At 34.0% G+C, this 27,837-nt stretch overlaps 1 protein-coding gene across 1 annotated transcript; it reads left to right on the forward strand.

The window, feature by feature from the left end:
- LOC128223856 (uncharacterized) lies at window positions 1–27,837 on the forward strand. Its single transcript, XM_052933285.1, has 24 exons — window positions 1–76; window positions 254–317; window positions 593–627; window positions 941–1,156; window positions 2,106–2,234; window positions 11,902–12,024; window positions 12,285–12,674; window positions 13,018–13,135; window positions 13,564–14,725; window positions 14,843–15,071; window positions 15,191–16,171; window positions 16,285–17,639; window positions 17,797–17,985; window positions 18,098–18,608; window positions 18,872–18,988; window positions 19,184–19,491; window positions 19,618–19,725; window positions 21,168–21,324; window positions 21,453–21,636; window positions 21,773–23,409; window positions 23,533–24,470; window positions 24,825–25,167; window positions 25,334–25,879; window positions 26,758–27,837. Exons 2-24 carry the CDS (start codon window positions 268–270, stop codon window positions 27,039–27,041), a joined length of 10,110 nt encoding a protein of 3,369 aa, XP_052789245.1. The 5' UTR covers window positions 1–76; window positions 254–267; the 3' UTR covers window positions 27,042–27,837.

The following is a 27,837-nucleotide window of genomic DNA, read 5'->3' on the forward strand; positions in this document are numbered from 1 at the left end:
GTCACAGTGATCAATATCTCTTATAAATTATCTTAAATGTGTACGTCAGACGGAATTATGTGTGGCTTTGTTTAATGTAAGTCAAATTTTTGCCTCTTTTAGTATTTTATATTTTATATTATATCTTAACACAGAAATATTACTGTCCCTGTTTTACATGTGCTGTATTTAATTAATAAATTAGTATGGAACCTGATAAAGGAGCTTTCTTCAACTGAATATTACTCATGTTTAACTATTGTTTATTTAACAGTTTGAACGGACGCAATGGTTTATCAATTACAATTGTTCTACTTATGTGCACCGTCAATCAGATGGTAAGTCGGCTAGTATTGATATTCATTCATTTTCGTGTTGCGTTAGAAACTACAAAGAAATTATAATATGAATTGATATCAAAATATCACACTGTCGGCAATGTACAAGTCTTGTTAATATCTAGATCTGTGTTTGAATCTAAAACATTAAGTTAATATATTACTGGCTTATCCTTACATATGTTTTAAATCCACAAACATTTGTCAAATAAATATCGTTATAAAATGTTGAAAGTATGTATGTATACATATATATGACTAACGTCGTTTTTCAGGATAGCATTTATGCTGAACAGTTTTCTTCTTGTGGGTTCGTATAAAAATATCATAATTTCAAAAATGTGTCATTTTAAAACCTTGCTCTTTTTATTGAAATATATTATCTAAGAACGTCTGCAAGTTGTCATAACTTGGCTGCTCATTGTCCAAAACTCGATATCTAATATGAAGTTCCCACATTTGTACCTTGAATGCAATTATACATCGATTCGTGAACCTCACTTTAGTTTGATATTTGCAGGTGTTAACGTTAAGGCTTTCGAATACTGGTCTTGTTTCTGTAGTTTTTCATGTCGATATTCACATATAAAATGAACAAAAATATCATTGTTATGATATTGTAGAAAGCTGTACTCCGGGCCACTACAGTATTTGTCCTGATTGGGGCGGCTGTTCGGAAGACTGTGGTGGGGGGTCTAGATCACGGGTTTGTAGATCGTGTGTCTGGAAAATAAATAGGCGTTTCCATGAAAATTGCAATGAGTTCTGTCGAAATGGGTACGATTATTATGACGGGCGATGTCATTGTTCTAGCTGGAGAAGTGGGAGGTGTTGTGAAGGTAAACAATTTAACTACCAACTATACAACTAACAAACAGGTTAAATGTAAATTAACTTGCAAAACGTATATATTATAATCAATATACACCGTTAATCATTTGTACTGAGGGCAAATTGTCATTTAATTGCTATCTGAATACTTTGCTCAGCATATGGCATGACAATTTTGCAATATTATATGTGAAATATATTTATTCAATAAAACATATACGAACTTAACAAATAATATATGTGTTCTATAATTGCAATATCTTTATTCAATAGATATAATGATGAATAAAATGCAAAAATATGTACTTGTTCTATAAGAAAGACATATTTTAATAAAAATACTTATGAAGCTGACAAATTTTGGCACTTTTATGAGAAAGATATTTTTTTAATAAAAACACTTTTTGGCACTTTTATGAGCTCCTGTCATCAAGACACTGTGATTTTGTTTCCTGGAATCACGTTGTAATCATGTCAGCTGCAATATTGAATTCGACAAGACAATGGAATTCCTTGTTGCAATAAACCCGATTTCCCATCATCGCCAATCATACCTATTACTATTTTTACCTCACTCAAATTTACAGATCTACTGCATAAAAATACACTGCGAAATCAAATCTTATTGAAAAAGTTATGTTTTAAAATGTTTCATGTACAATTTTATTTGCACTTATATAGTTTTGAGTCATGAACTATTTATTATTTAGTTATTTAAGTAGTTTCAAAGATCTAGTCCATACACATTTTATTGACTAAATATGTTTCAATTATTGAACAACTATTTTGTGTTTATTTTGTATATATTTTTATTGAATGATTCTATCCGTCATGCAGGTCATGCAATAGCATCGCATTGTTCCGTATGAAATAAAACATGAACTGTGTTGAAACTGTTTCACTTTAATGTACACAGTACCTGAGGAACGTGAAAGATATTGTTCTTAATTCTTGTAGATTGCAGTAGAAATTACATCGCCCATTGTCCCAGTTACGAACACCACTGTGGAGGATCCCCGGATGGTATCCGTTGTGACAAATGTAGCGACCCGTATTATAGTTTGGGTTATAATAGAGGTTGCACGTGTGAGTATTTACTTTTGTGTCTTTTGTGATGACTTTTCTTCATCGAAAACAACGATTGTTATGATGGTATTTAGATAGAAATGAATATTGTAGCATTAAAAGTATCCTAATTTAAATGCGACACATATGTTAGTAAACAAATGCAGAGATATGTTATTTATCCTGATCAACAGAGGCTTATTTTGTGTTTTGACTGCATGTGTTTTCAATATTTCAGTTTTATATAGAAAAATCATTTTTAATTTGAAAGACATTGTCAATTATAATGAGCGTTTTTGTTTGTTTTTTTTGTATATGGTGTTTTTCGGTGTATTATTTGGTCTCTGTTTTGTTGTTTTGTTTTTTGTATATGAGTCATCAAGCAAATTATTGACTTGATATGTCTTCTTTTTAAAAACAAAAATGTAAAGGCGTGTTCTAGAAGCGTTGTGTTAGGGCTAAAAATGTGAATACCGATATTAAGAAAGTTATTGGTGCAGTGCGTTGCATATTCCTAAATTTCGCCTATTACAATGAAATCGTTTTACGCGCGTTAAGATGAAATTCAGCATTTGAATAATTTGCAAATCAAAGATACATATAATTAGACGTATCATGTATTACCAATTGATTTAATAATGGCCTGAATTATTTTATCGAAATATTGTGTGTTTAATATTTCAGAAGAATTGCACTAAATTGCACTAAATGACGAAGTTATAAAGAAATAAGATCAAGGCCTTATTTAATGTTCATATTATATTTCTTCGGTATCTGAGTTTCCATTTATCGTTCTCATTGGTTTATTAAATTATGTTAATAAAAATAAATACATTAAGCACGAACATGAATATAATTTGTACATCTTTCAACAACGACTATTGGTCTGCATGCATTTTAAATTTACAACATACAATAGTCTAATCCTTAGAAGTCATAACTAAGCAGATCACTCGCAGATTGTGTGCATATATTTCAGATTGGTGTGCATGGGGTGAATATGAGAAATGTCCGGTCTGAGAAAGCTTACAATTAAGATGTGGAAGAAAACCAAAGTCTAAGAAGTGTGAATCTTGTTTCATTAAAATAGCTCAGAATGTAATTCAATTCAATTCAATTTATTTAATTGATAAAGGCCTCCGGCCCAAGACAAGATATTATACAGATACATATATGTACACAATGATTGGAAAAGGGTTATGACAATGTTAATATTCAAACTTCTAAGATACAGCTTTACACAAATATTACATTGCAAGCAAATAATAGTTGATAATAAACATGGTTCAATAATAAATAAATAATGTTAGAACTGTCAAATAAAAGTTATTAGAATTGACTATGTGAATCAACCAAGTCTTATCAATAATTAATTATTATATATCTGTTTATTACGTATTTAAATGCCAGGAATATAATTATAATACATTTACCAATACTTAAGAGATTTTAATTGTACAACTAAGGTGTTTGTATTTTAATACTAGTATAATATGCTCAAAATGTTTGTCTGGATTTACATACAATATACATTCAACAATATAAAACAACATTCAATTTAATGCAATTATATAGATATGGTGAAGAGGAATTGTTAAAACAAATATAATAACAATTGTAATTAGGTTGTTTAATGTTGTTTAAGTAAATTTACAGACATATACACATATTGATTTTCCATAATTATAAATATGAAAATTTGTAAATGGTATTGTTGAAAACAAGACTTATCTTGTCTTATTGTTATTTTACTAGAACACATGTCATAAAATGTATATAACACAGATAGACTTATTTGATATTTGAACTGATTAACAGAACAACTATGACAACATAACCTAACGGTAAGACACCATTAATGCATGGAATTATATCCTTTATCCGACAGCCTATTCGAAACGAAGAAATAGATTGTCAATAGGAAACAATATATATTTAAGACCTATATATATATATATTAATATATAAAACATTCGGCTAACTTCAACATAAAAAGTGTATTATATTGCATCAAATCATATTTATGACCTTTGTAGCATTACTATGTGGATCTCTGAGTTGAAATATTATAATATTAGGTATTAAATTCAAGACAATCTGATGTTAGATAGTACTAGATACTAAAATAGTATGGTAATTTTCAAACTATGGTCATAATTATGCCATTAATAATACATGAAATGAGGGAAACTAAATACATGACTAAAATGCTTCAACATATAGAGTACTACTACTGTAATTCTCGTGATATACCATGTATATTTCCAACTGTTAAGAAAACATTTTTCTAATACACAACAGAAGTATACATAAAGGCACATATATAACATTATGCATTTAATTATTATCTGTTAAATACAACTTCCTATATTTCATAGCATAAAATATGAACAAAAATACATTTAATACAATTTGTTCATTTCTTGAAGACATCAGTACAGTAAATTTGTTAACAGTGGGATCATTATAATATTTACTAGGCAGGTATTTCAACCTTAAATCATTGTAGTGTTGGCACTTAAACATAAAATGGTACTCAGTTTCTGGTTCTATATTGCAGAGTTTGCATATGCGTCTGTCCCTTGGGGTGCTTATATATCTACCCCTTTCGATTTCTAAGTCATGAGAAGAACAACGGAAACATGCAATCGCATTTCTAAATTTTCTTATTTTTACAATGTCTAAATAATTTTCATGACACAAATTATCTTTGAACAAAGAGTAATAAGTTAACTTAGGACTGTCAATAACTGCAGAACGCCATTCCTGCAAGTACTGGTCTTTCAATGTTTGTATAATACGTGATATAAACAGTTTTTCATTGTTCACATTTTGCTCTAACCACACATAGTTATAACCATTTTGACATAAAATGTTCCTTACATTGGTTACCCAATTTCTGTTGCCAATTTGGTCTTGCAAATATAATTAATCATATGCTTTCCTAACAAATCTATAATTAGAAAGTTTAATTATTCTCATCTTTCCTAACAAATCTATAATTAGGAAGTTTAATTATTCTCATCCAATATTTCAAAACACGCTTTATAGCGATAATAAACATGGGAAAACGTCCACAATCACCAAGCACCGGAAAGTTCATCGTATGTTTTGGTATGAACATATAACGTTTGCAGGCATATAGTTGTAATTGTTCTGTTGGTACCATCCTTTCTGCACCCCAAATTTCTGCACCATATAACAAGACTGGGACAACTTTAGTATCAAATATTTTGAAAAATGTAGATTTATTCATTTGTCCATAGTCATATAGTCTAGATAAAACAGTTAGCAACACTCGTTTTGATTTTAAAGCTTGATCTGACGCCATCCTATTTAAAGATAATTGTCTTGTAAGTAGTACCCCGACATATATAAAATCATTTACAACATCTAATAACGTCCCTCTATAGTTCCACTTCTCAAATTTAGACAAGGTACCTCCATTCTTAAAAACCATAATTTTAGTTTTCTTAATATTGACATTTAAACCAAACTGATAACAAAATTCACTTAGTGCATTTAAAAGGCGTTGTAGACCACACCGAGTGTCAGCAAGCAAAGCCAAGCCATCTGCAAAGAACACAGAGTTTATCTGGGTAGTGTCTGGAAATAGCTGTATACCATTAAATGCCGGAGGTTCAATAAGCTTGATAAATTCATTTATGAAGAGAATGAATAAAACAGGTGACGCTATACATCCTTGCCTCAAACCAAGAGGGCAGTTAAAACTTTCAGACAATGTTCCATGATTTGCGCGAACCCTCCCCTTCACTGACAAATACATAGCTCGAAATGAGGAATAAAGTTTTCCATGTATACCGTTGGTCGACATGACATTAAATAACTTGACTCTGTTTACAACATCAAATGCTTTTTGGAAGTCCACATAGGCCACGTATAACTTTTTACCACGTGTAGATAATTGTTTATTAACAAGAGAATGCAATATAAATGCATTAATTACTGTGCTAAGAACAATGCCTTGTAAAATCAATCTCACAGCTGTGTTTTACATTATCACATCCGATATTAATACATATTTCTTTATAGAGCAATGTGAGATAAGAACACAAACAATTTTTAAGATGGTTGAAACCATTGTTAAATAGTGTGTGTGCATAAATATATCAACCATTTATGGTAAATTATAATTGTATTATTGATCTGTAATGTAAATCGCCTTTGTAGTATTTGTAGAAATATATTAATTTCATTTAATCGTTTCATGTCGTGAATGTTTGCCAAATAAGGTATTAATTTATAGATTTACCTACATATTTGGAAATGTTTAAACTTCTTCAATGGCATTTCCGAACTTGTTTCAAATTAATTTAACAGTTTTGAGTTTAGCGGTTGTTCCAATGTCAAGTAAATTTTCAATTATGTTAGTAATATTTAACCAAGCATTTAATTATCTTATTTCCTTTCGTTTTCTTAAAAATATCATGCAACAAAGGTTGTAAGCATGTATTACTCCTTACTATGTTTTCATGCGAGTTGAAGTCTATTTCAAATTAAAGCGTGGGTTAGTTTGGTTTATGATTTATCTAAACTTTTAAACTTCCTTATTTAACTCTTATTAACCAGTGTTGAGTTAGATTATTAGGTTTGTTGGGCCCGTCGTATTAGTTCAAAGGTGTGTCTCATGCAACATGCCATTGTTATAAACTATTGAAAACGCCAAATAGATACGTAGAATTAAAACATTTAAAATGATATTCTACTTAACATAGGGGTTGAAATGACCAATTATAAATGCTTGTAGTATTTTGTTTATTTTTTCCGTCGGGTATTTTATTAGATTCCCTACAAATCACATATGAATAATTTGACAAGTTTCTTAAAGTTTCTTTTTATGTAGGTGATGTCGGTCCTACTGTATTGAACACTTAATGATTTTAATCATTGTAATGTGTAGTTAGTGTTGCTATTGCCTAAGTCCTCTATTATCATCCACCGGGTAACTACGTCATATGTTTTCATCATATGTGATGTTGCCGTATTTTCCTTAAATTTACGAATGGTTTCGTCAACGATATTATCAGACAGAAAACGTAGGTAATTAGATATGGGCAGGCAGGCTGGGTGCAAACAGTTCGTGTCCAGGCTGTACTTAGGCAATACATAGGGGAATCTAAGAATAACTTGGCAGAAATGTTTGACATAAGAAGCCTTCCTTTCTCGAGCTGTACCCATGGCGGAAGATCGAAGGTCATGTCAACGCTCACAGGTGATTGTTACATTTACATGTTACTGCAACACCTATATCAGCAGGTATCCAAGTATATATCACATGGGATGTTTATTGGTTAAAAATATATTTTGTCTTTTTGATTATGCAGGCTTTCACCTGGGATGTAGGAATTTCAAATAACTTTGTACACATGATCTCAAGTAGCTGGCATGTGGTCTGAAACGCCAGTAAAACAAGTTTCATTAAAATTCATCGATTTCATTCAAGCAGATATATATGGCGACGGGCTCAACACTGTTGGTTGTTCATCCAAATAGCTCGAATGTTTACATTGATTAGCGTTTAGAGCATATAGATCCCTGTCATGTGGTTGAGTATACATCACTTTTGATATGGCCCCAAACCTTCTGATTGTTAGGCTGTAAAAGCAGATGTTTTCCGCTTATGGCCTGTCTTGTTGTGCCCAAATCGATCATGTAGCATTTTCTTAACAATGCCTGCTGCGTCAAGAATCCTTAGAATTATTCAGATAATTGTGTCTCGAGTTATTGATACGGGCCTCGAACCATGCGATCTATAAAAACTTTGTGTGGACACCTTTCGGCCTTGTGCCCACTCAATAGTTCAAGAGTTATTTTGATAAATGCATTTTAAATTTATCATATCCATTAAACACTTGCTTTTTCGTGTATCCATCAGTGAGTGTTCAACTGTGTTTAGTTGTTAGAATTTATTATCGATAATTTTCTATAATTCATTATATCACTATTTTTTCAGAACCATAATTCATCGTTTAGTATATCTTTTTTACAATTGTATTAACTTATTGTACATCTGAAGTGTTTCCTTAAGGGGCTTAAAACTCTCTCTTTCTCTCTCGAGCACTTTACACTCAAGTATATAAAGTTGGTTTGCATTAAACCAATAACAAACACTTCCTTATTTCACTTGGGATAGCTTTGTCATGTCCGATTAGCAACTCCACTCTCCCATGAAACAATATCATAGGTGAAAAAAGGACAACCACTCAACAGCATGATAAATGTTTTGTGTATACGAAAATATGGCTTGATGATTTGGTTAAGAATAAATAAGTATTAAATTCGCAAACTAAATTGGTGCGTCGAAATACAAAATTCAGAATTATTTATAATTATAAGTAGAAGCAGTAACAGTAGAAGTTGAAGTAGAAGTAGCAGTAGCAGTAGCAGTAGCAGTAGCAGTAGTAGTAGTAGTAGTAGTAGTAGTAGTAGTGTAGTAGTAGTAGTAGATCACAAACAAATTGCAATTTATCAAACATTTACCCAAGTGAGTGATATACTTGGCCTCTTCTTCATAAAAACAAAATGAATGACAGTTTGGAAAATCTTCTCCAGTCCTTACATGGCAATATTTAACATAAGATTATGGTTCCCTACAAAGCTTGTTCAAATTGTGTGTTCTTAATAACTTGACGTGAACTGGCTTGAAGTAATTTTTGTTATTGCAATAATAATGGCATACGTATAATGGCCTTTTTAAAACATAAGCGCTTTCTGAGTTAATAATTGTATTGTCATTATACAGATTTGTACAAAATATGTTCAAGATGGCATATTTTGAAAACCTCAAGCAAATTGTCAGTACCATTCTGATGATTGGTTTAGGTCATGTTGGCACATTTGTAGCAATAATCGGCAACTATATCTTCCGCAATGCATGGCATATACTTCTGTGAGTTGTCATCTATTTTGGCAGGTAGTTTGCATTCATTCAACATTGTGTTTTAATAATGCAACTTTTCTTTGTCGCAAAATCATGCCAATCAGCTTAATAACAAGTGATTTTCAATAGCTCAAGTGCTATGTTTATGCTCGGTAATGATATTCGATATATAACGTGATTGTTGGTCGCGTTGCTTACATATATTATCGTAATCGTACGTGGAGACTCGGTTATATAAATGTTTCATCATTTTATTTTAAGATGGCCACGCATGCAATTCATTTAGTATGTTATGAACCAATTTGCATTTTCCTATCCTATAATCAATCTTGCGTTGAGAATCTTGGTCGGAGTGGTCTAGAACTTTTTGTAACGGCTCGCTTTCAAGGCACCGCAAAATTTGTTTAAAATCTAGGAAAATGAATAATTGCATGATAAAGTGACTTCCGTAGGAACTTAAATGACTAGTCAGCGTTTCGTGGCCGCGTTATCATATTTCAACAATAGTTTGTTGACAATACATTTCTATCTACTCTTTACACTTGACTGTTCATACTTTTTGTTTCTGGTTCAAAACAGAAAAGAATCGAGGCAAATACACATACAAGACTGGCTGATAAATACTCTTATTAAAGTTACATTCATATGTGTAGTGTGTTGTTTGTGGAGTTTTATGTTGTTCCGTGTTTCTGGTTTATGAATGTGTTTTTTTACTGGTTGTTTCATTGGCGTTGACCCTGTGCTATTGAACGGAGTATATGTTTAAAGCTTTAAATCACTGATTTGTTTCTGTAGTTTTTCATATGAATATATATTCGAAATCGGACAAAAAGTAATTTGAAGAACGTCATACTTAAACCAGTCAAAATTGAAGAGATCAAGTGTATTTATTAATAAAATGTGATCTAAACTGGCTAATGCTTTTTCAAAGACTAAAAATAATAGCAATTCTTGATTAGTATTTTCCTTTAAATTATCAATCGTCTAATTAGACAAGCTTTATGGTTTCCAGTTATTAAATGATGATAGATCTTTGTTTGTTTTTAAGAATAAAATTAACGATACATTGATTGTATAGTTATTTCAGGGTTTTCGAAAGAGTTATTGCTAGAATAATGCAGGTAACCTTTCAGATCCTGTCAAAATATTTTATAAAACTCTGTTGTAATTCCATCGGATCCTGGGCTCTTGTTATGTTGCATATCTAATAGGGCTGTTGCAATTTCTGTTTTCGTCATTAAATCCTCACACGATTGTTTCGGTGTGCCATTTGATTGCGTTACATTATGGGGTTCAACCAATAGTTCATTTGTATGTCATCATCCATATTGTCATGTTAATAGAGTGTACTGTAAAAATGGTTTGTATGGTTTAGTAAAACATCCTTAACATTTGCAGATGGTCATGTTAAGGGTTTAGTTTCACATTTTTTTCTCTAGCTTTGACAAATGTTTTGAGTTCTTATCCATACCATCAACTTGAGCTACCTTGATCTTATATATAAACCCTGTGTTTTTCCTAAACGATTCATCATTGCTGTTACAGTATCTAAAGTAGTGTTATCAGTAACAGTGTTCCTTATTCAAAATTCAAGTTCTTCAATATTATTAATCAACCATTTTCCTTCAAACGCTACTTTTGTCTTTCTAAAAGAACAACAATTTTCAAAAGTATAATTTCTATCAGTACCTTTAATAATTCCCACAGTGCGTTAGGGTTGGATTCTTTATTAAATTCAACGAGTTCTGTAACATTGTTTAAATTTCTTTTTGGTAATTATCATCAAGTATAACTGATTTATTTAGATTGAAATATCCTGGACAACGCAGTTCTGTTGAGAATTTATATCAAAAGATACTATTGCGTGGTCAGATCTTAGACCAGTAGATAGTATTCTTTTGAGATGTAATTTAATACATTTGAATTAGCAATAATAAGTATTTGTTAACGATCATTTTAATCCTACAACATTACATCTGTATCTACATAAAACGTTTAATTGATTGAAACAAGTGTTTATAAGTCAACACTTAGAATATATCATAACAAGCTAGCCTAAGGATGAGAATTATGACAGTTTATTTATTTTATGTATCTATTATAAAACATATCATAACACGCTAGCCTAAAGATGTATCGTTTAGAAATCGAGTTGAGGTTACAATAATCGAAAATTAACAAAATTCAATCTAATATTTAGGAAGTAAACTTTGATACACAATGGGATAAAATTGTGATATACACCATCTTTGATTATCAAATACAAAGATACGTAGTAAAACAACTTGTACATTCTCAATGATATGGTTTAGTTTAAAAGAACAATTTAATAAACAAAGAAAGAATTCCCGTCGTATTAATTTTCCAGGAAGTAATATTTGACTATTACTCTTGACTTTACCCCATTAAAACATGCATAATTGTTTTAAATAGATTATAGAATGGCTACTAATAGTATAAAATAGACATAACGTTCTCAATTGCTTCCCACATGCACTTTCATAATTATTTTTTTTTGATAAAAAATGTATTCTGCCCTGTGAATTTCTTGAGAATAAAGTTTGATATGCACCTTATTTCACAAGGATTTGAAAAAAAAGAATGTCTGTAATACGAAAATGTCCTTATATGTCTTAAAGTGCCACAGGTATCATCAAGTCCGAACGGAATAGTTTAGGCGCCAACGCATAATTTATGACACACAAGAACGACGCATTCAATTGTTGTGTTATGGTTCTAGTATGTGATATTGTTACTAATTTTGAAAATAAGTATTTCTCTTTTAAGTATGTCCATCAATCGACGAGTGTGAACGCAGAAGTTGCACAACCTACAATAACGTCAAATGCGAGTCGTGTAACAACAACAATGTCTTCTTCAAGCGGTACAACGGCGGCAAAGAATGCCAGCGTAAGGATATATCATTTAACATCAACATGAGATGACAAAATAATTACTTAGGTTTGAATATATATATATATATATATATTCTATAAACGTTAGAAATATATGGACCAATAAATCCATTATGAAAATATCCCAAACTATTTGTTACAAAAATCGTTTTCTTTTCACAGAATGTGTCGTATAAACAGGTAGTCAACAAATGACTTGGCTTAAGAATCGAATGAGTCATATCTGTATTAATATAATTTCAACATGTCATTTAGGGATGTGTTCCTGGAACAATCACTACTGTTGGCCAGGGAGCTGCACAGATGGTCTTACCAAGTATTGCTCGTGCGCAGCGGGGTTTAACAGAGTTTCATATTCTTGGGAAACATCATGTCAACCAACTAAGAAACCATCAATCTTAACATGTGACACTGTGGTCATTGGACCAAACGGTGAAAAGAAGAGAACAACATCATCGAGTAGTTCAACCGCGTGTCAGTATTTACAAGATATGTATGGAAACTATCAGCCGACGATGGTGAAGTTTGATTTAAGCTCTGAATACACAATTTACATTCCCAGCTATTTGAAAAGCCCATATATTGCTGAACACAACTTCGGAATAACGGACGCAACAGTATATATACAACGCCAATCCGTATCAGGTATGTGTCTAATATATTAGATGCAGAATTTCCATACATATATAGATTTTATCATTTTCGTTCGTAATTTCAAGTCAATAAAATAGAAGTGCACTGAAGTGTATATTTTAAATTTGCGTATAAAAATATGTTGGTAAAGCTCATTTTTTCAGCTGAATTACATAATATAGTTTAAGAAAATATGTGAACACTTTAATCCCAGTGTGTATTCTTAGAACGATGCCAGACTGTCTGTAAATGTAACATTATAAGGGCTTGATAACACCGAAATTAAATACAGCCAAATGTTTTATATCATTAATAAGGTAAGTAATGACATACTATTTGACTGTATTTGTTACAGATTCGATCACCACTTTATCAACAAACAGACGACTTACCTACTCGAGTCGGTCTGTTAAGAGCGTGCATCACGATAAAGATACTCTAACGACTTCACACACATTCGAAAATGGCCAGGCGTAAGTTTATTTTTGTTTTTTTTACATCATTATATTTATTGGCATCGAAAACAATTGATTGAAAATGTCAAAAGTAAGGAATTAAATTTTAGTGTTCCCTGATTTGTTATACAATACATTTATGTTTGCTGTTTTACATTTAAGTTTTTCTTTTTCTTGGATTGAACAAATCCCCGGTCAAAAGTATAAAATCTTTCCTTCACGCGCTATGACCTAATTCCAAAATGTATTTCTAGACGGCAACGAAAACACTAATTGCCTTTTTTGATTCGATACACTTTTAAACAAGTAATTATACAGTTAATTCATGCTCTTTCTGCCTCGGTCAATAGTTCAGTTGCCATTCCTTCCGCCTCGGGACAACAGTTTTGACTTTTACAAAAATACCCATCCATAACAAAATACTATTATTTGATATTTGTAAACAGGTTGTGTTTGAAATACGAGGTAAAAGGTGGTGGTTACTTGAAAGGCAGAGATACAAGAACCCACACTGTTCAGAGCGCTAAACCTTACCGACAAAATGTAGAACAACGAACAGTGTGCTATCGCTATGACAGCCAGCCACCTGAACACTGTTCAAAACTATCGACATGTGACTCTGATGATCCTCTCCAGTTCGACAAACGTATAACGCAGGCATATTTCCACAAGGTCGAGTTTGACGGTTGGGTGGATCCCGTTCCTCAAGGAGGAGTTTCGCGCACCGCTTCATCCATTGAGAGCTACGAAATTCGGGTAAATGAGGTTTTGCCATCGAAGGGGACACTTAAGGTAGATTACACAACCAACGTTTTAAGCACAAAGGTAAACCACACAGTCACAAACATGTATCTTAATCTTACTTCAGACGCACCAAGGCTCTATTGTTTAACACTTGAGGTGAAGGATGTTGCAGACAATGTTCGACAGTGTCGCCGTTTTATTCTCTATGATAACACTTCGTCTATTCAAATCTGGAATGAAAAGCCTTTCAGATTTACATCATCGTCCCCTGATACAGATTACACCTGGCAAACCCATCACAACGATGTCTGCATAAGCTGGAAAGATTACTTTTACAACGATTTCTACATACACAATGAACTACTGAATCCAATTGAACCCGACCCGCACGGTCTCATTACAGGCTTATACGAGCAAACAACGGGAGAAATACCTGTATCTGGAACAACAAATGTATACGGTATTATAGCATACGTTGTTTCTTGGAGCAAGAATCATGGCTCATTCTCTGTAGAAAAACATGTCCCTTCATTCACGAATCAATCATTTTGCATTGATTTGAATGTTAAAGACGGACAAACATACACACTGAAAGTAAAGGCTATTGATATAGTTGGAAATAGCCTTAACGATAACCGAACTGTATTTATTGATCGCTCAGCGCCACACCTCAACAACATTTGGCTTGAGAGAGATGGATACAAAATGCTGTATGTCCATAATAGCACGGACCTTTCCAAAATGAAGATGACGTTTGATGCACTTGATCCACATAGTGGCTTATCTAAAATACATTGGACATTTGGAATAGCGGACACAATGACCGAGCTACTCAGTGAGCACCTTGCTGTTTTTTCTATTAATGTAAGTATATGTATAAATTTATATATATATTATTTAATAATTAATATATCTAACTTGTCAGTAATTTTGTATTTGCATTTTACGATTCGTTTTAACGCACTGATTCATTCGTTTCAGGATTCATGCTCATCCGCACAGTGCTACTGTCCGGATATAGGTGAATGTGCATTTTTTAACTACACAATACCACTCAACCGTCTAAATGCAAAGGACATGCACATTGGCAATCACAACAGGAACTATTATTTTACCTTAAAAGTCACAAACAAGGCTGGACTTTCCACAACGGAACACATTGACGTGCTTGTTGATGATTCGCCTCCTTCAGTAGGTGTTGTTTACGAAGGTTAGTTAATAACACACTAAATATAAATAACATAGTGTTTGTATTTTTTAAAATCAAGCCAATTATGCAGTTCTATTATCGTTTTTATTGTGTAATTTTTATCTTATTATCTTTATCAGGTCCAGAAGATTCCCCTGATATTGACTATACAAGTGACGATTTCATTCTCGTGCACTGGCATGGTTTTATAGACCACGAAAGCGCCATCAAGCTGTACAGGGTTGGGTTGTCCAACAAATGTCTAAGTACACAAGATCTTTTCAATTTAACAGAAGTACGAAGTATATCAATTTTTAGGGAGCTTCCTTTCTACGAAGAATCGGTCCGAATCCCTACAACTTTTACCGGGAAGCAATTTGTGACTGTTATTGCACTAAATAATGCCATGGAACCTTCGAAGCCTGTGTGTTCAGATGGCGTTACCCGTGATCTTTCACCACCGGAATTTAGAAATATGACTTTACAGCACGGACAATCATCAGAAAGCCTACTATGTTTGCATGGCGAAGTATATTTAATGCAGACAAACATGCAAAGAGCAAAGCTTCATAATACGTCCGTTTGCCGAAGTATTTGTGGTGCTGATGTTGAGTCGCACAAGGTTACCGAAATGTATCAGATACATGAAATAAAAGAGAAGGATCAAGATATTTCTTCGTTTCTTTGCGAGCACTTACCCTTGTATACAAACGATATACTTATCTATCTTCCGAATGATAAAATATTTATCACTTGGGATATTGAGGAAGTCGGAAGTCAAATTGATGATTTCTTCGTTGGATTAGGTGTAGGTCCTACCGAAAAAACGAGTCCGTCCATTGTAGCGTATCAGTCTACGCAAAAGAAAACCTACTTCAAACGAAAACATGAAGGCCTAGGTTCTGACGAATTATTCTACATTTTCGTTAAAGTGATCAATAAAGCTGGTTTGGAGAGAATCGCAACAATAGGCCCTGTACTCATTGATCAAACTCCGCCTCTGAATAGAACCCTTCCTCAAGTTATTGTTGAATCTGAGCACATTGTATTTGGATGGGATAGCAACACATTCTATGACGAAGAGCAGAATGCACAAATCGATCAAATATATTTCCAGATTGGTAGGTAAACGTTTTACTTAACTCTTGTATTAATCATTGATATGGGCAAATCAGCATCGTATTTTGCTGCATGTGTATCTGATAATAATTGTAGCTATGTTTCTACACAACAGCATATAACGGTATTGCTACAACACCGTTTCTTGAATGGCGTCTGGATACATCTTCCCCGTGCCCTTCGTACTCTGGTGGATGCTTTCGATACCCCCTACGCAGTTTACAGTTACAAGATACGGACAATAACCTCGAGTTTTACATTAACATGCATGTGTATAACAATGCCGGTCATTATCTATCAGTAACGAGTCAACCCTTTCAGCTCTCATCAAGATATCCTCCCGGACAAACTGTTATATTTGATATAGATCCATCAGTGAAAAACAGTAATATGGACGTTGACGCTCATTTTACGAAGGAAGTGCTTTGTGCAAGTTGGCAAGGTTTCTTACACCAGGATAAATTAGCTTTGGAAGTAGGAGTAGGACTCTCAAATGCTACTGATGACGTATTGAATTTCCAACTCATAAGCAACAGCAACTCGTATTGCATACACTCAATTGATATTCGACCACATATCAAATATGTTTTCTTGTTAAGGTCATACGGTACCGGAGGAGTTTCAGTTTCTTTTTCTGATGGTATAATGGTTTTAGACAAAGACGAAATAACGCATTCACTGTCCGTCAGTATTGGATATGACTGCACCAGTCAAATTGCAAATACATACCATTTTACCTTAGCAAACAACTCAGCGCGTGTGACCATTAATAAACCGCTGCTTGTTGGCCAACGTTATATAATCAACACTCCATACACAGCTGTTGTAACTTCAGACGATGGAATTGTCTCAGCAGATGGCAATGGAATATTCATTAGACCATTTGTGAACAGACCGGCATTGGTCATAGAAGTTGAAAACCAAACCATTGTGCGTGACGTTTTGGTTTTTTATCTCGCTTTATGCCCAGTTCAGAACGTTCTTCCTCAGGCTAAACAATTAGTTGTCAGCTGGAAGTTTCTTCCTGAGCATCTGGCATCTCTTTATAAAAACGTTGAGCTAGCATACAGCGTTGGCGTCAGCGAAAGGGATTCAATCCTAGGAGAGCAAAAGACGTTTGTTGTACCTTTCCAACCGCAAATCGATAGCAGTTATGCAATTCTAAAAGAGCTTAACTTGATAAGCAGCCAGAAGTATATTGCTGAAGTACAGGTCTGTTTAAAACTGGAATGTGTGAAACCGGTACAATCAAATGAGTTTTCTTTTGAACGGCTTTTGAACCCCGTTTTGCGAATAAACGAAGCATCTCTATTGCTTGGAGGCACGTGCGTTCAGGTCAAGTTACATTGGTCAATTGAGGATAATGATATTGTTACGGCATTCTATCAATGGACGTTAGCTCATGACGCAGAGGGTCGAAGAACTCTTTTCACATGGAAATCTATTACCAATGACTCTATCGATATAACGGTAAGAATATGGTTTGTTAATATTCGGGAACATATTGTAATACATGTATTTTCTATAGTGCTTGTGTGAATGGTCATACATTTGGAGCACTGCCTTAATAAACATGACATTATCCTTAACTTATAAACACTTTCTTATATGAGTATTTATATCTTAGGTTGAAGACTGTGTTGTACTGCCCGTCCATGGACATATTTCATCGTATGCTTGTATTAAAGCATACTCCATCAGCGGACAACTAATGAGTAGCTGCAAAAAGCTAACAAAGTTAGATTTTGGTACTTACGACGCAAATGTTGTTTACGACTTTGATACAAGATCGGAATCTTGGACGCAAATCCAATCGGTAAACCCTTCAATTTTTAAATGCCCTTACACTTTGGCGTCGCTTAAACAAATTAAAGAAACCTCAATCGTTTTCATATTCGTATTGAGACTTATTTCTGTATCTTTATTAGATCATTCACAGTTCGGATGTTGGCGACATGTATACTATCCTACATGACAATGAACTTGACTTTGGAACGAGTAAATTAAGGCCAGCCGCAGCAGTTATGCATGCGAATGAACGTAACGTTACTTGGTATTTGATGACATCACGCCATGTACCCGATGAATGCGACACAGATGTAGATTGTTTAACGAAAAAGGTCACAACGGATGGTTTTGCTATTTTCAATGAAACCGATGTGTTCCTTGATACACCATTCTACTTGTGTGTTTCGTCGAACACCACAGTTGTTGAAAGGGAATGGTTTTCTGAAACATTGGGCGAAATTCGGTCTTGCAGTGACGGATTTATTTTAGGTAACACGGCTCCAATCCCTGGAAAAATAAATGTTCAAAACGTCAATGGGTATATACCTGACATCGATCATGTTGTTATAACATGGGAACCTTTTAATAAAGAAACAGCCGCTACTCTACTAGGATATACAGATAACATACAACGTTACTCAATCGGCGTTGGTGCGTATTAATTCCTAATGTATCGATACAACAAATAATACTCGGTCATATAAACGATAATACTACGTGTTTGTGCAGTGACCTTCTTATAATAAGTTTCAGGTTATTCTGAAAACTTTTATTCAATGTGTAAGGAAGAATTAAATTATTTATTAACTTTAAATACTTCAAATCATTTAACAAAGATTCGTTAGCATAACGATAAAGTTTTGCTTAGTTTATATGTTCTCGTTCGTTATTTACTCGTTATGCTGGTTTTACAGGCAACAGTCCTAACAGAGACGATATTATGTCTTTCCGTAACACAGGGGGAGAAACTGCTGCCATGTTATCTCTACCTGGCATCGCTGATGGCACCTCTGTTTATTTTACTATCAACGGTAAGAATCAATATTCAAGTATCGAACTATATATTCATTTAACCAAAACTGCCATATATAAACAATCAAGTCATCTAGGTATTGCAATATATATCAAAACAAATATGTTATAGGTTGCTTCGTTATATGTACAACTTAAAAGGATACGGAAATCAGGACCATGCTTCACATAGACATTCATCAATATTTTTTCAGGATCAGACCATTTCGAACTTTCGTCAGTGGCTGTTTCCACGGTGTTTGTAACGGACACATCACCACCAAAGGAGGGTATCATTCACTTTGACCAACAACATGCATATTACAGCAGTGACACAATTAACATAAGACTTGTTGGTTTTTATGACGATCACAGCGGAATTAGTTATTACAATGTCGGAATCGGATCAAGTGGCATCATGGTGGATACATTATCTATGGCGAAGTATTACTCAGATATCTTGGACATTGATCTTCGGGAATTAAATATTCTAGATGGCCATGAATACTTTATTTTGGTGCAGGTAACCTTTTGTCAAATTTTGGAAATGTAAAGAAAGAAATAGTATCAACCTATGAATGAAAGAATGAATTTGTGTACCAATGCAACAAAATGTAAGTATGTTAATATTGTGATTGAATTATTACAGGCGATAAACAATGCAGATATCCCGAGTGCAATCGTGTCAAAACAATTTATCGTAGACAGGTCACCACCCTATGGAGGTCACGTTTTGGATGGAAACTGGGAAAGCAAGGTGGATTTTTTGGAATGTTTGAATTTAATATATTATTGTCTTAATTGCTTAAGCTATATTTGATTGATATAATGATAAATTATACATGGTTGACAATGAACTTCGGTTCATAATTGACCCAGTAGGAAGCATAATTGTAAGTACTTGTATGGGTCAATTATCAACTGAACGTCATTGTTACCCATGTCTTAATCTATATAATACATATGTTATGTCAGTTGTCAAATATTTAAACCGATTTTGAAAATTAAAATGTATATTTACATATATTTTTTAATTAGCAGAAAGTCTTTAATGTTAAAATATGAAACATAACAAAATGGCTTGAAAGTGCAAATGCTATTAAAAATAACGAGTAATTGGAAGTTAAAATAGCAATCCTTTTCACGCGTGCTTTGGTATTAGACGGCAAAATTACTTTAAATATTTATTTAACATCGGCTGATTTTGACGTTCATTTTAATATATGAGCACTGCTTGAGTCCACCAAGCCTAAGAGAAGTTTCATGAGTTTCTTGGCTTGGATAACCATAGCCATTTCATTGGAATTATTAACATTTCTCAGTTAAAAGGTAACAAAACATGTCTTTGTCTCACTGCTTTTTTACCTTCACCGGATGTAATCATCCGGTACGGTCCGGAATTACAGGATACTGAAACTTTGAAGGTGTCATGACCGGTAAAACTAATTTCACTTTCCTTGCACTGATAGTTCTGCTTAAATCCCTTAAAAGCTTTGCTTGTATTAATGTTTGCCTACCAGATATTCGTCGGCCATTTTTATATTCGTGAAAATGACGTCATGATACAAGTGCTCGTCTTCGTTGAGCAATAATCCCTCTCATGTGCAGTGATAATCTTGCGGGTGGAAACGATGATCATTTTTGCGGGGTACTATATTTAGTAAAAGTTGTATTATAAGGCGATAATCTACATCAATGCAGTTTGTATGTTAATCCGATCAATTTCTCCGCCTTGCCAGATACACTTCTTCCATCCACGGCACTTGTAATCAACCTAGTATTCTAGTTATCTGGTCACTTTCTTATAAAAGACGAATGATTACCTTTAAATGGCACTTTTGTTTAGCCGATAACCGATTACCGTTTAGTGTCAGATATAAACAAAACGGCTCGTTTTTTGCATATATATCGTTCTTTAACAGTTTTAATCCTGAAATAGGTGATCAAATAATGTGGAAATGTACAAAACTATAATATATAGAGTATATTATGTTTTTTTATTGGATATACTTCATGTACATATATTAAATAAAATTTAGTCCGTTTGCGCGATTACTAGGTCACGTGACCATCTCATTGTGGATAATATATATTATCAAGAACACCAGCATGACAGTAAAATAAGGCAATGAAAAACACAGGGAAAGCATGCATTTCCTCAAACAGTAACTGCGAAACACTCCACGTTTAACATTGCAGGCTGACCTTGACTATCAAGCCGACACATACACGATCCGTGCAAATTGGAAAGATTTCTCAGACATTGAAAGCGACTTAGAATATTACAAAGTAGGGCTCGGAACAGACTCCTTCTCTACAGACGTTCGATCATTCATGGATGTTGGTTTGAAGCAAGGTGCACTAAAATGTGTATTCTTTATTTCGTGTGTATTAAGCTAGCTTTTTATGTTTCCTGTTGACGAGCACACAGCTTAACGCACGCTTAACGATATGACATTTTGAATTTATTTCCTTGGTTTTCAGATATAATGTGGAATGGTCCGTTTATCACAGGAGAGAAATATTACACAACAATACAGAGCTGTAATAAAGCTGGCCTTTGTACACAAAAATCCTCAGATGGAATTATACTAGACAATTCGCCACCAATCATGGGCCGTGTACAAGCTGGGTCTGGTGTTCGACACAGCCGATATTTACCATTAAAGTTAGTATAAAATAAAAATATCCAACACGATTTTAATAAGCGGTTTTCATGCAAGTCCACACACTTTAACATTAAAACAATAATATTAATGATATTTTCAAACGATCACTTAATTATAGTTTAATATTATTTGCAGTACTTCACTGAGACTACAATGGGCTGGATTTGAGGATCCTCAGTCAGATATTAATCATTTTGAAGTGTGTTTAGGACGTCAGAAAAGCATGTGCGATATTGTTCCTGCATCCAATGCCCTTCTTCAGTCTTATATGATTAAGTCGAATATATCTCTGCCAATAAATATGCCTATTTTTGCAACTGTTTGGGCCTTCAATGGAGTCGGAATGAACGTTTCAAGTGCATCTGATGCGATTCTCGTGGACATAACTGCACCTTACAACAGAATCAAGCCTTCAATAATGCTTGAGTATAACACAATAACGAACAACTCCGCTCAATGGGAAAAGTCAATTATAAGTGTGTTTTGGGAATTTTTAGATGACGAAAGCCCGATACTCAATCACGAATTATCTCTGTTTACCCATCATGAAGGATACACTCCTTTTGAAAGAGTACATATTGGATCAGAAAAACACTACACTATTAACTTAGATGGACGTAATTGGCTGCACAATGGCGACATTTATTTTATTGTTATTACTAGTTGTAACGCAGCAGGCCTATGCTCAACAGAGAGAACAAATGATATTCTTATCGACTCTACTCCCCCACATCAGGGTGGTCTAAAACCACAAATGTTTTGGGAAAATTATAGAGATACCAGTGGACTCCACTCCAATGTTTCTATTACTTGGTATGGTTTCTACGATCAAGAGTCTGGTATAGATAGATATTATGTTACTGTTTCAAGATATTTCAGCAAGCAGGAACTGTCCGGTGGTGTCCTTATCCAAAACCATGAAAACTCTTCTGTTGAACAACATGGTAATTTCACACTTCAAGAAGCTTTAAAACCTGATGATCTTATTATAGTTTCTGTCTGGACTACAAACAGTGTAGGATTAAACAGCTCGGTTGCACGTGTATCCCTATTTGCATTGTCAAGTATGCCGTCTTCCGTTAATATTGAAAATCAGCGGGGAATACTCGAACTAGAGAAGCACTCTTGTGACGTTCATTTTTGCAACAAGGACTGCACATGTGCTGTTGTTGGAAAACCATGTATTGAAGCTGAAACAAATATGTCCTGCGTCGAGATTGATGCATTTAACTCGACTGATAGCGACTTGACACGGTTTGCAGTTTTTGGAGGCCTTCACTCCAAGCCTTTGACTTTAACGGCATCATCAGCTTGTCTTGCCGGGCACTGGACCAAGATCGAACACTCGAGAAAGGATCCAGACATTCATAGATTTGAGTGGAGTATTGGAATTCATAATCAGCCGCACGGAGAAGGGATTTTCGATTTACAAAAGGAGTTTCCCTGGGTTGATATAGGTTTACGACAAGAATTTGTTCACTGCTTGCCCATTAACAGATCTCTTATTCATGACGAGCTCTACGACATTTACGTTAAAACTTGGTATGGACCAAGTAAATTCGCCATATTTACGTCGGAATCTATTAAAATTGATCTAACTCCCCCAAATGTGCGTAGAGGACGCTATATCATCGAAGGAATGGACGATTGTTCAACAGACCTTGACTTCATATATTGGACCGGTCAGATTTCGGCTTGTTGGTCCGGGGTCTTTAGTGAGCAGCAAAGCGATATACTTCATTACTTGGTTGCTTTAGGAGCTTCACCGAATGGTACATAATAATAGCAGCTGTTGAAATCTTTAGCATTAATCATTGTTTACAAAATAAGCTAATTTCGTTTTGATAAGGTTTTGATAATGAGATTGTTGTTGTAAAATGTTACATTTGTTTCAGTTGATGACGTATTTAAATCAGAAAATATGGGATTGAAAACAAATATTTCCATCGGTAATCTGACTTTGGAGCACGCCGTTAGATACTATTTTACTGTCACTGCCGTGAATACTGCAGGACTTCACACTTCGGTTTCGTCGGACGGATTCATAATCGATACGACCCCACCATCAGATGGCGTTGTTTATAATACAAATGCGTATAAAAACGTTGCATACCAATCATCCGTCACATCTCTAGGACTTTCGTGGCATGGGTTTCAGGACCATTGTTCAGGAATAAAAAGTTACTATGTTGCTGTTGGGGAAAAACATGAGCCTCCTTATTCTAGTACGAATTTTACACAAGTTTATCTCAAGACGAGTGTTACGTTTATGGATTTAAATTTATTGCCTGGAAGCGTTTATTACGGCGTGGTCAAGGCCATTGATGCCGCGGGACATGAAAGTGATGTCATTGTTTCCCCAGGAGTTATCATCGATTCTTCTCCACCCAAAGGCTACAACTGTGACCAATTTGAAGACACGGGTGTTACTGAGTTGTTGGACGATTCGAAGAATAATTGGACTAAAACAGTTGTTGCAAAATTAGACAAAGATGAAGTATACAAAATCGAAGGGTCCATTAAAAATACTTTTGTAGACTCAGTTATTCTTCAAATCAATCGTTTCATGACCAGAATCCAAACTGCGCTGAATCATAAACAAATTGCTGATTTTTCATATACGTTTGTGTCAATTGAAAAAGGGGCCCAGAATATTACCATAAGTGTTGAAAATAATATTAATAATTTCAAAAACATCCTAGAAACAATTCATTTACAAAGATGTGTGTCCTTTATTGAAAACAAAACAAAAGCTCTTCATGTTCAGCAAATAAGACATGATTCTGTAGATGTTACTGCTATGATTCAGGATAAAGAAAGTGATCTGAAAATGGTAGGAAATAGAAATTGTATTCATTAAACTTAAAGCTAGTCATATAACCCTATTAGAATAGCGTAATGTTTTATCTAGGTATTTATTTATGTATTAGTTCATAATACAATGAGAAATACAGAGACAAGCCCAGTAGTCCAAAATCCTTAAAAAATAAACCCTGTTTATGGGCACCAGGCAAGGACCTAAACGAATGTTTGTATAAATGTCTATAAGGGAGGTTTATGCATGATGTATAGCTATATATTTTTGGAATGTAATATAACTGTGTTATTTTTCATTTAAAGTGCTTTTGTATTTTATATACAAAACAAATGGTGATGAGCTTTATGCTATTTTATTATTTAATTCCAGGTACATATTGGTGCTGGTTCTACACCTGGAGGGTTTCAAATTCAGCGATTAACTGCCATTCATGCTAATATAATGAGTGTGATTATTAAAGGCCACCTTTTGCATGCAATGAAAGTGTACACGACGGTTATTGCTGAGAACCATGCAGGACTGACATCTGTTTTCAAGTCAAAAGAACCAATCATTATTGACCACACTTCTCCAATTATCACTGATCTGGAGGCTTTAGCAACGGTAGTCTATGTCAATGAGTCGGGTGAAATCGATTCAAGAGTTCAGATTAATGCAATCTGGAATGTGCTAGACGATGAGAGCGATATTAAACATTGTACTTGTTCTATTGGTAAGTCTAAATGAAACATAAATGTTGGTATAAACAGTAATTTCGCTAGACGCTTCAGGAACTAGCGTATAGTTAAAACATGGACATAGCTTATAAAAACTAACCCCAATTTGTTTTATACAACAAGACGTATGCAATTCATACTCAATGTTCCATTTTGTTGCAGGAATGCTTCCAAACAATAACAATGTACAAGACCAATGGTATGCAGATACTTTGTCATCGTGTGAGTCGAACCTCCTGCAACTAAACCACGGCGATAAGGTGTGGGTCAATATCAAGTGTGTCAATAATGTTGAACTAGCAACGACGAAAACTGTAGCTTCAAATACCGTATCCATGGATTTCATTTCTTCAAACCAAGTAACTGTTAATATTCTACCAGTTAACGAAGGTCTGTTCAGCACAATACCGCTCACTGTAGGCCCGACTAAAATACAATCAGATACATCCTTGGTGCAAATCAGTTGGTCAGGATTCGAAGATACATCCGGTATTGACTTTTACGAATATTGCATATCGGACGAAAAAAATGCCACTATTGTGGACTGGACAAATGTTCTCTTGAAGACAGTAGCAACTGCTCGCGGACTTACATTACACAATACAGAAACATTGAACGTAAGCGTCAGGGCCACAAACACTGGACATCATAGAAGTGAGGCCGTTCATGCTTCCCTTTTCACTATCAGTCAGCCTCCAGCTTTGTCAGGTAAGACCATATAGTACTTTACAACGGCTTTAAATATTTCTGGCGTGTTACTCACGTATCCATAGCGAAAAGTGTATTCTAAATTAAGTTTAACATTGATAAAGGAATTTATAATATTTTAAACACTCATAAAATTCATTTGTAATGCTCACAAAACGAAGCTTCGGAAATAGCATAATATCATACGTTTGTTCACACTGTTTGTCTTAAAAAATACAAAACATTTGCGAGGAGACTTAAAATACAACGAGTATTATTCACAAACAATGTTCTTACATGATAAATTCAGATTAGACTGACCGTTTTACACAGCGGTTCCGACATATCAAGTGTAAATAGTGACACGGACAGAATAATATGATTAAGAGACTGCGCTACATTTTAACATTGTACTTGTTCTATTGGTAAGTCTAAATGAAACATAAATGTTAGTATAAACAGTAATTTCGCAGTTGTCTACAGTGTGTCAATAACAACTTAGATAAAAATATTTAGAAAAATTATAAAGCTAAAACTAATGTCTGATTAGTTTTATCTTTGGCTTTGTCGATAAAGTAATTGTGTACATATGTATTTGACACTTGTGAACATGTAAAATAGACATACATATACTTTTGAGGAAGTAGTTTCAAAGGTAGCATTCATCTCTACAATGTATTTATCTTTAATATATAATATGCAAATTAAAAATAGGATTTGAATATACTGAAACACTGTCAGGCGACCACAATAACTCCTGTTATTTTTTAAAGCTAATGTGTTTTGTGATAAGCGTTCTCTCAACTCAAATGAGTGTAAGACATATTAGACTAAATATCCATTGTTTGTCTAAATAATACTATGAAAACTTCAGGGACAAGCAACTACTATAATTTCAGGAAGCCCTATGTTTGTAACTCGAAACGAGCATCTTATTCACATCGACTGGGAACAGGCATTCGATACTCTTCCGGAAATTCCAGTTGTGTACAGCCTCGTTGTGGGATCCAGAGAAGGATTCACCGACATTCTGGATATCGACTATTACACTGGACATACATATGACATTGTGGCTCCATCGTCTACGCTTATTTCCCCGAAGATAACAGAGTTGTTCTTTACTATAACATGTACTTATCCAACAGGGATGTCGAGCGTGTACAGGACAATATTTACATTGTAATAATTTACTTGCTATTTGCAACGCTTGGTTTTTGCAAAGCTGGTGTTTGTGTTATTATATTTCATAATGTTGCTTACAGTATATTTACATATATGCCTTAATATTGTGTGAGGTCGTTACTCTTTTTCATTGTCAGCTTAACCATTGTAATTCGATGCAGGCGGAAAACCGTGGACTAATTATTTTAACATAACGTCTAACTATATTACTTTATAAAAATACATTGTATTTGTATACGTTTGCCGTGATTTATTTTCAATCTTTGCATGTTTTTTGGTATTAACATACTAAATTGAGTCGCGGTTTTTGTTGCTTCCGTTTCTATAGTTTATTCGGTATTTAAAGTCATCGACACAATACACTATGTTAATAAAATAAATTAAAACATAATACATTTGATCAAAATCATTATGTCATATGCATAATTGCATTATTATTAGGGATGACAACGAGTAGTAAAATTGGTACTCGAGTACTCGGACAATCTTTCGATCGAGTACTCGGGTACTCGATTACTCGGAAAAATGATTTTGTTTTTTGGAAAGATCGTGTTTACATGTACCGTTCATGGCGTATATTGTGCGTTGGTCGTATAACTGGTCATTGTCATCGTTAAATTAGACTTTCATTATTTACCTTAACAGAAAATTATATAAAAGGAAAACAAATGCTGTTTCATGCTTTTAATTTTGTCTTTTTCATTTCACTTAAATGATTTTATATATAAGTATGCACTGCAAATTAGCTACAATATAGCTTGAAAGTTTAACCCGGATTTTATTCGAGCGTCTAGATA

The sequence above is a fragment of the Mya arenaria genome, chromosome 17 (assembly GCF_026914265.1).
Source record: "Mya arenaria isolate MELC-2E11 chromosome 17, ASM2691426v1".
Taxonomy (NCBI): Eukaryota; Metazoa; Mollusca; class Bivalvia; order Myida; family Myidae; genus Mya; species Mya arenaria.

Bases quoted from the DNA above. Each gene is read 5' to 3' on its own strand.
- LOC128223856 (XM_052933285.1), top strand. From the start codon at position 268: ATGGTTTATCAATTACAATTGTTCTACTTATGTGCACCGTCAATCAGA. The intron at 1,157-2,105 runs GTAAACAATTTA...TAATTCTTGTAG, and splicing joins AAGTGGGAGGTGTTGTGAAG to ATTGCAGTAGAAATTACATC. The intron at 12,675-13,017 runs GTATGTGTCTAA...TATTTGTTACAG, and splicing joins ACAACGCCAATCCGTATCAG to ATTCGATCACCACTTTATCA.